Source organism: Trichomycterus rosablanca, chromosome 2, assembly GCF_030014385.1.
Source record: "Trichomycterus rosablanca isolate fTriRos1 chromosome 2, fTriRos1.hap1, whole genome shotgun sequence".
In the NCBI taxonomy this organism is placed as follows: Eukaryota; Metazoa; Chordata; class Actinopteri; order Siluriformes; family Trichomycteridae; genus Trichomycterus; species Trichomycterus rosablanca.
The window spans coordinates 31,888,637-31,906,584 of record NC_085989.1 but is presented as its reverse complement, the minus strand read 5'-3'; the positions used below and the strand labels follow the sequence as shown (position 1 = coordinate 31,906,584).

At 37.7% G+C, this 17,948-nt stretch overlaps 1 protein-coding gene across 2 annotated transcripts in view; it reads right to left on the bottom strand.

Annotated features, from left to right (window-relative positions):
- Nucleotides 1-644: 644 nt before the first annotated feature.
- Nucleotides 645-17,948, bottom strand: part of LOC134308810 (uncharacterized) — a 48,320-nt gene continuing 31,016 nt past the window's right edge. For both annotated transcript variants that reach the window (XM_062990715.1, XM_062990716.1), the window contains exons 5-6: nucleotides 5,592-5,744; nucleotides 645-807 (exon numbers count right to left, since the gene is read on the bottom strand). In XM_062990715.1, the coding sequence (XP_062846785.1) occupies nucleotides 5,595-5,744 (150 nt within the window). In that variant the 3' untranslated portion in view covers nucleotides 645-807; nucleotides 5,592-5,594. The remainder of the gene's footprint in view (nucleotides 808-5,591; nucleotides 5,745-17,948) is intronic.

Sequence of the window (17,948 nt, the reverse complement as noted above, 5' to 3'; positions counted from 1 at the left end):
ATATATATATATATATATATATATATATATTAAATATATACTGTACATGTACAGTAATTACATTTACATTTAAGACATTTAGCAGATGCTTTTAACCAAAGCGACTTACAATTGTGACTAAAAAAGTGTTTTTAGGGGCACAAAAGTGGAAACTTGGTAGTGGTGGGGCTTGAACCAACAGCTTTTTCATTGCTAGTCAATAATTTAACCATTAGTCTACCAGTGCCCATAACTATTAATTTTATGCAGTCTTATTTTAGAAGCAAAGAACATGTCCCTATTTGCACATCAGTGCTTGATCTGACTGGCTGCAATTACAGTGATGTTAACAACTGTTTTAACAAATTTTGAATTTAAAGAAGATTGTACCCAAAATTCATAGAAGCACCCAATTATTTATAACAGGCCTCATTTATAATCAAAATTAATAACACCGTAAAAAGTGCTTTTTAACAGTTATTCAGTTGCTTAATCTAAGGCTTTATTAAAAATAAAGGGGACAGCAAATGAGGCAAAAATTAAAGTTTTGTTTCATTTTAAAGTGTTAGCAGACATGCCCACGTTTATACGTAATGCCTCTCTTGGTGGTACAATGTAAAAATGGCATATTTAAGAAAGATACAAATTTCGCACACGAAATAGCCTAAAGCTATAACTGATGTCTATATTTGAATGTCTTTCTTATATTCTGCTTTATTTGGTCGATGTTTCATTTCATCTTCTTCCCACCTGTCTTTATATTGTGATCTTCTTATCAGTATGACACAGCTTACTATGGAAGATTTAATAGATTCTGTGCTCAGGTATCTGAAATAAAGGAAGTGACAAATTGATTTTATATGAGATAATAAACAAAGGTAATAATAACTCTCATCTGAGTACTATATGACTTTATAGCTTGAAGCCTAAAACAGAATGAAGTAGGACGATCTATATTTAAATTCAGTTTTTTAAGCAGATGCTTCTATTTAGAGCAAGTTACAAAATGTGGACTGGAATGACTGGAGCCTGTATGAAAATCTAAGCAGGTCATGTGGCCAGAAAATGATGTACTCTTGTAATATTTTGAAATAAAAATCAGCAGGATCACCTAGGTGGCACAGTGGGATATTCCACTAGCAAGAATAGGAATAAGGAGAATATGCATAAGTAAATAGAAAAAAATCAGCAGGATCTGGTGGTTAAATTAACTAGAACGCTTACCAGAATCACACAAAGTTGCTTAGTTCTACTTTCTGAAGAAACAGCAAAGCTTTCAATTTTGATTTTTTTTTTTTCCCAGCTTGGTGCAGATTTAGTTTCAAGTACTGTGTCATCATCTTGGAAGATGTCCAAAAGACACTTTTGTGACACATGAAAAGTGAATAAAGTGGGTTTTCATTTATCAAGTCAACATTAACAAATACAGTTTGTGCCTAGTTTAGTGTGCATTACTCGGATTAGATGGCAAATAAAAGACAGGTTTTAGATTGAATGGAGCCCGTAAAGTCACGTTGCTGATTCAATATAAAGTCACCAAGTTTACCCCATTCTTTTAACACTTGTACCATAATCAAGACTGCAACCAACACAAGCTGGGTGGATTCACAAAGGGAACATATATATATATATATATATATATATATATATATATATACAGTATATATATATATATATATATACTGTATATATACAATGGGGAAAATAAGTATTTGATCCCCTGCTGATTTACAAAGATTTACTTGAGATCATTGACAAGCTCCTCCCGTGTAATTCTGGACTGACCTCACCTTTCTCAGAATCTTTCTTACCCCACCAGGTGAGATCTTGCATGGAGCTCCAGAGTGAGGGTGATTGACTGTGATCTTGTATTTCTTTCATTTTCGAATTATCGCACCAACAGTGGTCTCTTTCTCACCAAGCTTCTTGCTGATGGTCTTGTAGCCCATTCCAGCCTTGTGCAGGTCTACAATCTTGTCCCTGACGTCCTTTGATAGCTCTTTGGTCTTGCCCATGGTGGTCGAGTGATTTGAATGGAAGAAACTGATTCTGTGACAGGTGTCTTTTATACAGGGACAGGACTAATTTGTGTGCCTGATGTGCACATAACCGGTCTGTGGGGGTCAGAATTCTTGCTGGTTGGTAGGGGATCAAATACTTATTTCCCTTAATTAAATACAAATTAATGTATAACCTTTATTTAACGTTTTTTTGTTGATATTCTGTGTCTCTCTGTTAAAATAAACCTTCCATAAAAATTATAGACTGTTCAAGTCTTTGTAAGGGGGTAAACTTACAAAATCAGCAGGGGATCAAATACTTATTTTCCCTACTGTATATATATATATACACCAATCAGCCATAGCATTAAAACCACCTCCCTGTTTCTATACTCATTGTCCATTTTATCAGCTCCATTTACTATATAGGACCACTTTGTAGTTCTACAATTACTTACTGTAGTCCATCTGTTTCTCTACATGCTTTGTTACTCCCCTTTCATGCTGTTCGTCAATGGTCAGGACTCTCCCAGGACCACTACAGAGTAGGTATTATTTAGGTGGTGGATCATTTTCAGCACTGCAGTGACACTGACATGGTGGTGGTGTGTTAGTGTGTGTTGTGCTGGTATGAGTGGATAAGACACAGCAGCGCTGATGGAGTTTTTAAACACCTCACTGTCACTGTGGACTGAGAATAGTCCACCAACCAAAAATATCCGGCCAATAACGCCCCGTGGGCAGCGTCTTGTGACCACTGATGAAGGTCTAGAAGATGACCAACTCAAACAGCAGCAATGGATGAGCGATCATCTTTCACTTTACGTCTACAAGGTGGACCAACTAGGTAGGAGTGTCTAATAGAGTGGACAGTGAGTGGACATGATATTTAAAAACAGCACTGCTGTGTCTTATCCACTCATACTAGCACAACACACACTAACACACCACCACCATGTCATTGTCACTGTCACTGTCACTGCACCATAATACCTGCTCTGAGGTGGTCCTATGGGGGTCCTGACCATTGAAGAACAGGGTGAAAGCAGGCTAACAAAGCATGCAGATAAACAGATGGACTACAGCCAGTAATTGTAGAACTACAAAGTGCTTCAATATGGTAAGTGGAGCTGATAAAATGGACAGCGTGTGCAGAAACAAGGAGGTGGTTTTAATGTTATGGCTAATCGGTGTATTACATTAATATTCTTTATTTGGAAAGAAAAAAATAATCAGCGCACATGTTATGTAAAAATCCTTAATAAATCCTTCGGGCTCAACTATCCTCATTTCATTTCATTTCAGCTGATGGTTTGACCTTTTTAAGTATGCCCACATAAAATGGAAAGCACACACACACAGTGTAAAGTTCTGTTAATAATATTGTTCAATTATTGTTTATGCAAGTCATGCACTTATTCTGTCTTAAATGAATAAGACAATAAGGCATTTTGAAAAAAAAAATCTTTATGCCTCAAGACAATTCTGACCACATTAAATCCTCACATTAAGAACAGGACCCCCCTTCCCCTTAGGTGTGCGGTTTCCCTCAAAGAACAGAAGTGGTAAGCTTTTTAGTGTGGTACCTAAAACACAGCTTGTTTGCTGATTGTGGATTTGCAATGTCTGGAAACTTGGAGAAACATAAAAAGTCCATAATTAAATGTAAATGTTATCTATGGAAAACAAGGGGCACCCCTGACTGGTCCCCAGAACATCACAGGGCAGACACACACACAGTTACACTTTTTTATAGTTCACAAATTTTATACTTCCAATTGGACTGACTGATGTTTTTTGGACTTGTGAAAGGAAATCGGAGCACCCAAAGGACACCCCCTCGGACACAGGGAGAACACTTAAACTCCACATAGAAATGACCCTGTTTAGCAAAGGAATCTAACCCAGACAGAGAGTGGATAGTAAAAAAAAAAAAGCTGTGCCATGGCAAGACTACTTTTAATTCCTGATTTTTCTTTATAATTTGGTTTTAAGAATTACATTATGTAAAGACAGCTGACAACGTTCAGATAAAAACGATACTGTTTAGTATATAAAATTTAAGTCTATAAATTTCCTTTGGGATTCCTTAATTACCTTCGGGATTAACAAAGTATCCATCCATCCATCCATCCATCTATCTATCTAAAATATTGGGCCATCACAAGTTGCCAGACCATCTTTAATGCAGCATTGCATTAATTATATTAGTCTTTGCAGTGGTGTTTACAAGATGACCCCTAAACAGCATAATAAAACCATTTATAACAGAGTCTTTTACATTATTGTGGATAATGTTTTGCCCAAACTTCTATGCAGAATGCAAGGTTTACATGCATGAACTGCTTGTTTTATTCCGTGCCATATAAACTCACCCAACTGGGTTTAAGTTAAGAAGTTGGCTAATCCAATTAAAATGGTTATTAATCAGTTATGCTTAGCATTTGCAGAATGAATTTTCACACACTAGAACCATGTTTAACTGGTGCTATTACTGACTTACTCACCTACTTTCTTAACCGCTAATCCAATTAGGGTCGCTTGTGGGGTGGAGCTATCCCAGCTTTTTAATGGGCGCAAGGCACACAGTAACACCCTGGACGGGGCACCAGTCCATCACAGGGCAGACACACACACCCACCCATTCACCTATTCAGTGTCTCCAATTAACCTGAATGTTTTTGGACTGTGGGAGTAAACCGGAGCTCGCGGAGGAAACCCACGCAGACACAGGGAGAACATGCAAACTCCGCACAGAAAGGACCCGGACCGCCCCACCTGGGGATCGAACTAAGGACCGTCTTGCTGTGAGGCGACAGTGCTACCCACCGTGCCACCGTGCCACCCTACTGACTTACTATGAAATACTATATTTATTTTTATATGATGGGGCTAGTTGTCAAAAACCTTGACTGATGTTGGAGTGTCACAGAAGATTTGGGTGTCATACAGTTTAAGATGAGTTATAGCTTTGAAATTATTTCCAGACAAAAACAATACAATTCTTAAATTGTGACATAATAACCCTGCAGAAACTTGAAGATTTATCTTACTAAGCTGATTAAAATTAAGCCTGGCTTAGTTTTAGCCTGGCAAATTAAAATAACTTGGGACGGTATGGAAATGCAAAAGAAAAAAAAATGTTTCTTACATTTACTTTGACTTTTATTTCATTACAGACAGTAAGAAGCCAATATAATTCATGTTTTGTCTGGTCAACTTCATTTCATTTGTCAATTTACAATGGCAACCACATACTGTTGCACAGCTTAAGACGTGTTTGCACGAAGAATGGGACAAAATAAAATTTGAAACACTAAATCGCTTGGTGTCCTTGGTGCCAAAACATCTTTTATATGTTGTGGCAAAATTATAAAGTGGTAAATGCTTTACCGTCCCATTTTTTAATTTTTTGCAAGGCCTGAAACGCATGAATGGATGTATATTAACAAATGAAATGAAGTAGACCAGACAAAACATGATTTTTTTAAAATATAAAGTAAAAGTCAAAGTAAATGTAAGAAACACATTTATAGACTTTTGAGATCCTAGATGCTGGATTAAAAAATGCTTAACTTATGTCAGTCTTTTCAAAATAAGCAGAAGAGTTACCTGTTATGGTAAGGGCCGTCGGTGAGCATCTTTATGAGTGAAGAAGGGCAGAATGGGGAGCACTGGGGTCACAAAAGACACTGGTATGCACAATGGTGGCGTCACACCACAACTGAGCCATAAGGAGACCATCGCCACACTCCGTGGGCTTAGCTGTGGAATAATGGGAAAGAACATAGTATAATATTTTAATTATAACTATATTTATTTATGAAATAATTATAATGTAACAATAAATATAGTAATAGATATTTACTGAAGACACAAACTTTAAAATCCAGACTAAAAACATTCATATTTCAGCAGTTTTAGTCAATATTATTGGGTCTTATGAAGGTATTTTGGAGATGGGCTTAAATTCTCCTAGAATTCTGGGACACAAATAGCTTAGAATTCTGGGACAAAAATCACATGCAGATTTTTAGTGTTTTACTTGTGTTTTTATATCTACTGTTTAATTATGCTGTAATCATGTTTTTTATATACAGTCGACCCTTGAGTTACGAACAGTTCACCATACGAACATTTCGGGTTATGAACGATCTTTTTCAACTTAACGTACGAACAAATTTCGGATTACGAACAGAAATTCGCGAAACACGTGACGTCACGAACAAGTTGACTCCGACCGTCTTTCTCTCTATATACATATACAGTGAGCAAACATTCGGACAGCGGACAGTGTTTTTCCGGTGTTTTCTTTATATTTTGTAAAATTCTATATTAAAATGTCCCCAAAGAATGAGCAGAGGAAGCGAATTGGTGAGAAAATGAAAAAATCTATTACTATTTGTTGTTGTATAATTTCTCCTGCCAGTAGCTGTCACTGTGTATCAGACAGCAGGGACAGTGAGTGAGAGAGAAGAAGGAATTCGGCTGAGTAAAATATTCTTTCTTTCGTGCAATTACACCTACAGAATACAATACTGTTGAAATAAAGAAGGAAATAATAGAGAAATATGAGAGTTATTGTTGTTTCTGGTAGATACATTTTATAAAAAAAAGAAGGGAATTTATTATGGTGTATGGTACAGCACACGTACTGTACTGAAATGTAATGTAATGTGTGTTTATGTACAGTACTACTGTGTATCGTTGTTTATTACAGTAATGTCTATTCTATACTTTAAGATTTAAGGGAAAATATACTTGTATTTATAACACAAAAGGCCATTTAAGACATTAGAAAGGTTAGGTAAGGGGGTGGTTTGGGAGGTCTTGCACGGATTAATTCTATTTACATTATTTCTTATAGGAAAAATAGGTTTAACTAACGAACATTTTGACTTAAGAACAGCCCTTCGGAACCAATTAAATTCGTAAGTCAAGGGTCTACTGTATTCTTTTTTCATCTTTTACAATTTTAATAGTTGCCTCTGTATTTTCTAATTTGCAAAGCACAGCATATGAAAGGTGCTATATAAATAAACTTGCCTTGCTTTGCATTTATTTATTTATTATGATTTTAACATCAGGTTTTACACACGGTTACATTCATGACACAACAGGTAATTACTGATTACACAAGATTTATCAGTTCAAGACTTTAATGTCAAACACAGTCATGGACAATGTTGTATCTCCAATAAATTTGCACTTGTATGTCTTAGGACTGTAGGAGGAAACCAGAGCTCCCCATGTAGACACAAAGGAGAACATGCAAACTGCACACAGTGAGAACACGGACCGTTCCACCGGGGAATCAAACCCAGGATCTTCTTGATGTGAGGTGATAGTGCTACCCACCAAGCCACTGTGCCTCCCAAATCAAAAGAAAGGTTTAATAGAACGACATGAGAATTACAATAAGAATTAGTACTTGAACAGGTGTAATATATTCTGAAACGATGAATAACATAATATATTCCAGATCAGGGATTATTCTCACTTCAGCCTGCAAGCATTCTCTATTTTCACCCTGGTTCTGTTTCATCCAGAATATTTCTCAGCAAGAAAAGATGATGTTCCTCTGTTCTTCACACTGTGTGGCACATTCATTTTCCTTCTCAGCTTTTAAATTATATTTGAAAGGGCATGGATGTGTGACAGGACATGAAAGAGGCATGATCGGAGGCAATCTACCCGTCTACATTGTGTGTTAGATCTCACATGAGTCATACAGCAGAAACAAAGACTCCACTGCATACATGTACATGGCACGACAGCATGAACATAGTACACACTGTTCATAATGTGATTTAGGAGTGAGTTCTGTGAGATTAATTCTAGCTAGTGTTAACTTGTTTATTAGGTCTGATAATTTAGGAAAAACAATGGAAATAACACACACACACCTACCAATAAAATAATTAATAATAACAATAATGGAAGTGTCCCCCAAACAAATAATAAAAGACATTTATTCATTTATTCATCCATTCTTTGTTTGTTTTACCACTGCTTTATCCTTGTCAGGGTTGTGGTGGGTCTGAGTCATTTGCCGAAAGGCAGGAAACACCCCAGACAGGTCGCCAGTATATCACAGGGCAAACACATACACACACACTCACTCACAATTTTGTAGCTCCAATTGGCCTGACTGTAGGAAAAACAAAGCAAAGTGCACTCACACACACCCATATATACAGTATATATAAACTCTGGTTTTGTCTGAGGAGGGTATTTTTGCCTGCCTCACGCTACCTCCGAAGCGTGCACAGTCCACCGACCCCTTCTTATTCGCCCACACATTCTGTGAATTCGCACGTGAGAGCTCCTTGACTTTCTGTACAGGCACCCCGGGCTACTAACCAAGGTCCTTACACAGCATCGAAGAGCCCACCCATTTTTCAGTTCGGTCTTTTATCCTCTTGGCAGACTTTTAATGGCCAATTTTGTCTGCCTGGGCGCCCAGCCGACCGGTAGCAGAGCTGAGGTTTGAACTTGGGAGTTCATAATCCCAGCGCTGGTGTGCTAGTGGATTATCCCGCTGTGCCACCTGGGTGCCATATGTTTTTAATTTTTGATAGTCAACAGGAGTACCAATACCAATAGAGTAAAATACATCAAAAATTAATAATAATAATAACAGTAATAATAATTGGGGAGTCCCCCCCCCCCCCAAACCTTGTTGCCAAAACGTTCTTCTTTTCCACCTCTCTACCATCGTCCACCTTCATCACCTAAACTCAAGTAATGAAGATGATCATTTCTACTAAACTGAATAATGCAAAGTGACAGGGTGAGAGTCAGTTAATATAGGACAATTTGTGCTCACCTGCACTTGTCTTACCCAGCTCTCATCATTTTAATAATTTCTTGATTTATTTAAAAGCCCACACACATACACACACAAACACACACTGCCCAGTGAACACACCACATGCACAAAATCTACTAAGTGTTTGGGATGATGAATGAATGCAAATTATAAAAACAAATGGCCATGTGCGAGTGAAAGAAGACTAATAATTCACTATAACCAGCGTGCCTTAAACCCCGACTCACTGAGCCTAAGCACCTCACTAAATAATACAGCCCGATTAGAGCAAAGTGCTGATTCATTTCGACAGCCCCGAGGCCCTGGGGTTAAGTTAAAACATACACCTCCACTACCGCTCAGGTTTAGGCACTTCCAGTCATTACATTTAGAACAAGGACACAGATTCTGTATCTCAAGGGCAATGCATCAGATTTCTTTTTCTTCCAGTCATTTCAGCCACGAGTCATGGTCAGACAGAGATGCATGTGTCTGCGCACTCGTCAAAACACTGTCTTGTTGATCTATGATCAGCGGATAACAGGAAAAGCAAGCTGAATATAAGGTGAAAACAAATGACGCTGAATGAAGCCAACGAGAACGGCAGCATGAACAGATAACAGATGTCTAAAGAATGATCCAGAATCTCCTCACGCTTATGAGGGGCATCCATCACTGACGACAGTCAAACAAACAGCATCTCCTATATTCAATTAGTTCTGCCAGCAGGCTATGTACATGTTCGTCAATTTGGGAATTTTTGAAAGTACAGATTACATTCACATCCATATTTGGATGAATGTACTAAAATATAGAGAAGGAAATACAAACCCTGTTTTTACAAAAGTTGATATACAGTGGTACCTTGAAACTCAATGTCAATTGGTTTTAAAGCCGTTTTAAAGGAGTTTCAAGGTATTTTTACCCGTAATGAGGTAAAAAAAAAAAAAACTAAATAATGATGTAATTCCAAACAGGTGATGTCAACAGGTAATTGTAATCATGGTTTGGTACAAAAGCAGCATCCAGGAAAGGCTGAGTCTTTGATGAGCAAAGATGGCCAGAGGATCTCAAGTTTGTGAACAAATGTGTGAGAAAAAAAATAAAAAAATTTAAATGTTTAAAAACAATGTACCTCAAAGTAAGGTTGGAAGGGATTTGCATATTTCTCCCTCTACAGTGCATAATATCATTAAACGATTTAAGGAATCGGGAGGAATTTCAGTGCGTAAAGGCCAAGGGCGCAAGTTTAAACTGAATGTCTGTGATCTTCGATCCCTCAGCATCTGAACCACCACTCAACAATAGCTGATATAACCACATGGGTGAGGGATTACTTTGGCAAACCCTTGTCAAGCACTACAATACAGAGTTACATGCACAAATGTTGCTTAAAACTTTACTCTGCAAAAAAGAAGCCTTATGGTAACCAAGTCTAGAAGCAGCGTCGACTTCTCTGGGTTCGAAGGCATCTAGGATGGACCATCACACAATGGAAACCTGTATTGTGGTCAGATGAATCAACATTCCAGGTCTTTTTTGAAATGTGTTGCAGGCCTGAAATGCAGGAATGGATGTTTATTAATAAATGAAATGAAGTTGACCAGACAAAAAGAAATAAATGTAAGAAACTCTGTTTTTTTATTATTTGCATTTTCCATGCTGTCACAACTTTTTCTGATTTGGGGTTGTATATACACTACAATCTGCACTACAATCCTTTTTATCCTTTTTTTGCTAGGTATATCATTGGTACATACCTCATACCTCATTTGTACATAAATTCCATATATACCGTAAACATCTGTTGACCATGTCATATATATACATTCCTCTATCATGTCCATAGCACCTTAATCTGTATCACTTTAACCTGCATAGCACCTTAATCTTAATCTGCACCTTCATCTGTATATTGTTTTTAGCTGTATATCTTGTTTATAGTACATTCAGTAATATATTCAACTTCATAGATCTTGTTCATACCACTACTATTTACCCACTGTAAATAATGTATATCATAGATACTGTATATCCTGCACTTTTTGCTTATTGCACTTCTGGTTAGATGCTAAACTGCATTTCGTTGCCTTGTACTTGTTTATGTGTAATGACAATAAAGTTAAATCTAATCTAATCTAATCTAATCTAATATAATATAATATAATGTAATATAATATAATATAAAGTAAAGCCAAAAATACATTAGGTGGATCACCTAGTTCTACAGTACATAAGGAGGATAATAAAAAGCGTTTTTGACAGTAATTTATTTGAATGGGGACATGAGGGTTAAATACTTTCTTAAGGCACTGTTGGTATGATAGCAGTGCACTGAAGTAAAAAGCTTTGCAAACTGTCCATGTCAAAATAGAGAAATGGATTAGCGTAATCTGTCTATTATGACTTAAATGGAAGTCTAATGGCACATGAATGTGAGATAAATGAGGGCCAAAAAAATCCTTTAGAGGGTGGGAGATTGCCAGCCAGACAGCATGCCTACAGAGACAGCAGGACTTGGGCACACACACACACACACACACACACACACACACACACAGATCGACAGGATGATGGGGTAACTATTTATCCCAAATCCTTTTCCACATAAATGATTGTGACAACTTGTGTTGTAATGTTTATATGTGAGATGCTGAATATAATTAATTCTGATGTGAATATAATTTTAAGTACCAGTTACATTACCATATAGCCGTTAATATATAGAGCTCAGAGGGTGGGGCTAGGCCTCTTCCTTCATCTCGCCACCAGCAGAGCATGTGCAACGGCGGCACAAAAGGATGTGAATGCGGGCAATATGTTAAAGAGACAAAAGTAATACCTTCATTGTGGTGTATGTCTCATTCATATACCACAACACATTCAGGTAATAATTTGGTCAACACACTTGTGATTGAATAGTCACACACAGGAAAGCTGCATATATGTCTTGATATAAGAAAACCATAAATCAACCTTTTAATTCACTACCAACACTTAGAGACAAAGCAAAAGCTGCTAGTAGCATGGTTGGTTCTTCAGTGTTGTAGATGCAAGGTCTAGCTAGTGGGCAATCAAGCTTTCTAAAGAATCATGAAAGCTGATGATATTTAATGCAGTTTTCGATTACTACCAATTTTTCCATGTACCATTTGGCATTATATCAGCACAGAAATTTCAACAGAAAATCATGAGATATATGAAGGCCTGAGTAGTGTCACAGGGATTGTGGATGACTTTATATTTCCCCACAAGACTAAAGGCAAGCATGACAGTAACCTATAAGGTCAGTTACCTATACATGTGCTTACAGCTAAGGTTGTGAAACTGGACCCAGCACAAAATGCAGCCAACTAAAGACAAAGCTGAGATGGAAACAGTTCAAGGTCTGTTCAATTAATTAATTTGCTCCATGTCTGTCTGAGATAAACATCCTACTATGCAAACTCTTGAGAGTCAAGAGTCAAAATTGCATTCAACAAAATAAAATATCAGTCTACTGTAACCTCAGCAAATAGCTTTAGCTGAAGGTTGATGGTTCACAACATGGCCTGGAACCCATGCTTCTGCAAGAAGGCAAGCCCATTGATAATGCATCCAAATCGCTTGCAGACATGAAGATCAACTAGGCGCAAAAAGTAAAAGAGCTATATGTTGTACTCAGCCAATGTGACAGTCTAAATGAAGGCATGGACATAAAAAAGCATTGCTTGTTCAACAGTTGCCAGTAAATGATGCCAAACCAGCTGAGATTTGAATGGAGACAGTAAATGATGTGCAATTTACAACCTTAAAAATAAACCGTTTAAAACAGATGGCTTTAGAAAAGAAGATAATATCCCCATTGTGGAGTTTTGGAACCAGATTTATCAACTGACAAAAATTTATAGCTTTTTAATAGTGAAAAAACTTTCACATTACTAATACTAATATTACTAAATGATCATGAATTCATACTGATCACATAGGAATAAAAAAGGTAACAGGGCAGCTCAAAATATTCTGGCCAGACATGAGATAGAAAATTGAAGACACGGTTGCGAAGTGTGCTGTCTGTATTGAACATCCTTAAATACCAAATAACCAAAACACTGCCACAAAATCCCTGATAAGCCATGGCAGATAATACCAACTGATTTGTTTACTTGGAGCAATGACAACTATTTGTTGACTACTACAACACCACATCTTCTACTGTAATATACAAGCCAAAGCAGCTTTAGCACAACACAGCATAGACCTTGATATACTTTCAAGGTAAGTAGTGTTGTGCAACAATTCTGAAGTTTTAGTAAAGATGTTTAATGAGGTTTAGATTAAGTTGAGATTGAGTCTGGCTGGGCCACTAAAGACAATTTAAAGCCACTTGTTTTGGGAGTGTACTTATGCCAAAATTAATACATATTTATATCTTAAATAAACCTAATGTCACAAAGTTTAAAGCTTTTTTCCTAATGAATTTCATTCACCTGTTAACAATGGGTGTGACTTAAACCACTCAACTATTTATTAATTGTCTATATGTAGTGTATACAGTGTTGGAGGTTTTTACCTCCCTAACCAAGGTTCTTCTTGCCCAGTTTCCCAATTTGGCAAAATGGCCAGCTCTAATTGTGCCAAACTTATTCCATTTCAAAATTATTTTGGCCATTTTGGTCCCGGGAACACTCAAGCCTTAGATAATGTTTTATTTTTTTTGTCCTGGTTCATGCTGTGTGATCACACAGTGTGATCACATAAATCCACAGACAGTTCTTTGGACTATATACGAGGGATCTTCAAAAAGTTTCTGCACTTTTATATTTTGGTTGGAAACAGTGAGGACAGGAAGAGAGTAATTGGTCATATCTGAGAGACTGAGAGCGCTTATAGTTTGGATTTAGTGCCATCTGATTTCCCACCTTTTTGGACCGCTTAAAGAAGCTTTAAGGCGAAGAACATTTTCATGTGATGATGATGATGTGAAAGCAGTGGTGCATCAGTGGCTACATGCTCAACCAAAAACATTTTTGCTGATGGCATTAAAAAGTTGGTACGACTCTGGGGAAAAATGCATCGGAAGGTGATTACATAGAGGAGAGATGTAATTTGTTTTTGAAATTCTTGATAAATAGAGTTTAAAAAAAGTGCAGAATCTTTTTGAAACAACCACATAGCTTGTTTTTTGTCCTGTTAATGAAGTGTAAATTGTATGCCCTTATAGAACCAGGTTTATATCTCAATATTACAAACAATAGCTGAGGCTTTGAGTGTTCCCAGGACTAAATGAAATCTAAATCATTTTAAAATAGCATAAGCTTGGCACAAACTTGAACTTTCTGAAAGTTGTCTATCAGGCCAAATTGGAAATCAGGGCAAAAAGAGCTTTGGTCAGGGGGAACACAACAGTTTTTCTAAAAAGGTAGCAAAACTATTGTGCCGAGATGATCATGCACCTGTTGGTCAGACAGCCATCTCTGCAGCCAATTTGGCTCTATAGAAAAAGTTCGGCTTTTTATGGCAGAGCTGCAAGACAGAAACCACCGTTTGCTAAATGCCATGTAAAGGAAACATAATGAAAAAGATACAGTGGTCTGATGAGATGAAATTTAAGCTCTATGTCTAGTGAAGAACAAGCACCTCACATTACAGAGTTATTATTGTCCATACAGTAAATCATGGCTGTGATGGCATCATACTGTGGGGGTACTTCTCAGCAGCAGTGACAGGGAAACTAAAGAATTGAGGAATGGATGCAGGAACATCCTTAAAAAAAACAACTCTGACTGGGACAACAGTAGCTTCCAGTATGACAGAGTGTTGCATACAGCCAAAACACAACTACAATAGTTTCCAGGTTACCCCGTCAAACATCTGTGGAGAGATCTGCAGATGGCAGTTTACAGATGTTCACCATCCACTCTGATGGAATTTAATAGAATCTGCCCTAAATAATGTAATAAAATGCTTAAATTGTTATGTGCAATACCTGTAGAGATGTATCCAAAAAAGACTTGTAGCTGTAATTATTGCCATAGGGGCTTCCACAAAGTGATTATTTTGTGAATTTAAAATGTGTGAAGTTTTGCGCAAAAGAAAACAGGGTATTAGATCTGTTGTATGCTTATTTAAAGGATGCATTAAATCCCTTAAAGACTGTACTGCACAACTGGATACATAAATGTTTTGGTTATTTTCCATCGTACCCTCCAAAAAGATTTGTTGCTTTTCCTATATTAACCTAGCATCAACAGTGACCTAAAATCTCCCATGAAAAGAGAAGAAATAAAAGATAGAGAGATGATAAGGAGAGTTCAAAAAGGTGATATTTAAAGAGAGCAAAAATGAATACAGGATTAAACTGGAAAAACTGGAACAGAGAAATGTTTGTGATGTTTGAAGATGTATCACAGGCATCACAGGGCACAATCACAGCAGCTTAAATCCAGCAGAAGGTAGCAATGAATGTGCAAACAAGCTGAATGACTTCTTCACACGCTTCAACAACACTCCTGCTCCTGCATATTTATCCTTTCCACTGCCTCCCCCACAGGCTTACACCTCTGAACTGCAGCTGACACAATCCTCAATGTCCCTCTAGGCCCATCTTTACTATAAAGACCAAGAAACAGCTACTACATTTCACAGACTTAGACTTAACATCAGCGCATACTTTACCTCTTCAATCACAAACTACCTGTCACAACACCAGACTGACACCAGTCAGACAGACTATGTGCTGATAAACTGACTGCATTCCTGATCTTCAATCCAACTATCCAACTTGCAGCCTGGAAAAGGTTCCAGCTATATAGAAGACATCATGTGTGGTTCCATTTCCCCAAAGAACAGCAACATAAAGTCTTAAAATGATTGTAAAGTGGTCCTCACATCACACATAATGAAGACCATTAAGAGACTGATACTAGCTAATCTGCAATCAATGGTCAAATCATCAGGATGACATAGGAGTTAAAAATGTTATCTACCTCTTAAACAGAGCATACACCCATCTACCCACCTTTAACCTTCATTGCATTTAACATGAGAGTATTATGTCTATGCTTTTGTGGTAAAAGCTTTGGGCGATTCAGGATGAAGCCATCATCTTATGGATTATGGTCTAGCTGACTAGCAGACCAGTTTGTGAGGCTGCAGGACTGTATGTCAGACATGGCTATGTGCAGCACAAGAGCAAAGAACTGCAATTACTCAATTTCTGTACACCACAGATTTTGCACACAAGACTCATTTTACCTGCAGTTTTCAGATAACAATTCTCGGATGACAAGTCCATTGTGGGTTTTATTAGAGATGGTGAATACAGAACCCTGGTGAAGGACTATGTTGAGTTGTGTAAAAGAAACCAGAAACCCAAGGGGATGGTGGAGGACTTTAGAAGGTCTATGCCTCATCTATCCCCAATCCCCATCAATAGTATGGTTGTCAAAATGGTAAGAGCATTCAGATATAACCAATAGACAAGACTGTGTGTGCAAGACTGCTGTGTTTTGTTGTTGCCAGTTTACTGTTCTGTGATGTTGTATGTTGGGGTAAAAGCATCACAACAAATGCAGTAAACAAAATTAATGAAATAATTAGGAAGTCCAGCTCTGTCATAGAAGTCAAGTTTGATTTCCTAGAGGCTATAGCACTGCCAAGGAGTGAGGTCATTTTTACCCACTGCCATAAGACTCTATAATGAGTCTCCATAGTTTAAAAGGTACAAAGTTACTGTCACACCTTCTGCTGAGGAAGCTCTCTCTCTCTCAAGCTAATTCTGAGGAGTCACTGTACTTTGATTTGGACTCAAGTTCCCAGAAACCCACAAGTGGTCACATGACTCCTCCTTCCTCTCCTACATCCAATCAAAACTCAGTCATGCTCTCCAGATCACCTGAGTTTTAGAACAGTTAAGTATTTAAGCCTGTGTTTGGCTGTGCCTCTTTGCGAAGTATTGCCAACCTTGCTGTTGCATACAGAGTGTTATTTGTTTGATTTCTATATTTTGTGTAGGACCTGTTTTCCCTGTTTAAGAGTTTTGAGTTTTGGATTTCCCTTTTGGTGCTTTTGCTTGATACTGTATATTCGCTCTTCCGGTTTGTTGGATTTTGAACTGTTTGTGGATTCCTCTTTTGCTGGATTTTGTATATTCTTTGTGGGTTCATTTGTTTGCTGTTTTTGACTACACTGCTCTTAGTGTTGTTGTTTGAGTTATTACAGTAAAGCTTCTATGTGTTTTTATCTGCTAGCGTCTGATTTGTTCCTCCAGCGTAACAGTTACCCTTATGCTGGACTAATGATTACAAAACTGTACTCTTCGATACTCTCTCTATTTGTTGTCTTTAAATATGTACACCTGCTGTCCTTCATTGGATTTACCCTATTACATTTAGACAAATATGTTTAAATATGCTCTCTTGTACCTGTAATTAAATTTAATTGTTCTTGGACATACAGTGTATCACAAAAGTGAGTACACCACTCACATTTCTGCAGATATTTAAGTATATCTTTTCATGGGACAACACTGACAAAATGACACTTTGACACAATGAAAAGTAGTCTGTGTGCAGCTTATATAACAGTGTAAATTTATTCTTCCCTCAAAATAACTCAATATACAGCCATTAATGTCTAAACCACCGGCAACAAAAGTGAGTACACCCCTAAGAGACTACACCTCTAAATGTCCAAATTGAGCACTGCTTGTCATTTTCCCTCCAAAATGTCATGTGACTCGTTAGTGTTACTAGGTCTCAGGTGTGCATAGGGAGCAGGTGTGTTCAATTTAGTAGTACAGCTCTCACACTCTCTCATACTGGTCACTGAAAGTTCCAACATGGCACCTCATGGCAAAGAACTCTCTGAGGATCTTAAAAGACGAATTGTTGCGCTACATGAAGATGGCCAAGGCTACAAGAAGATTGCCAACACCCTGAAACTGAGCTGCAGCACAGTGGCCAAGATCATCCAGCGTTTTAAAAGAGCAGGGTCCACTCAGAACAGACCTCGCGTTGGTCGTTCAAAGAAGCTGAGTGCACGTGCTCAGCGTCACATCCAACTGCTGTCTTTGAAAGGTAGGCGCAGGAGTGCTGTCAGCATTGCTGCAGAGATTGAAAAGGTGGGGGGTCAGCCTGTCAGTGCTCAGACCATACGCCGCACACTACATCAAATTG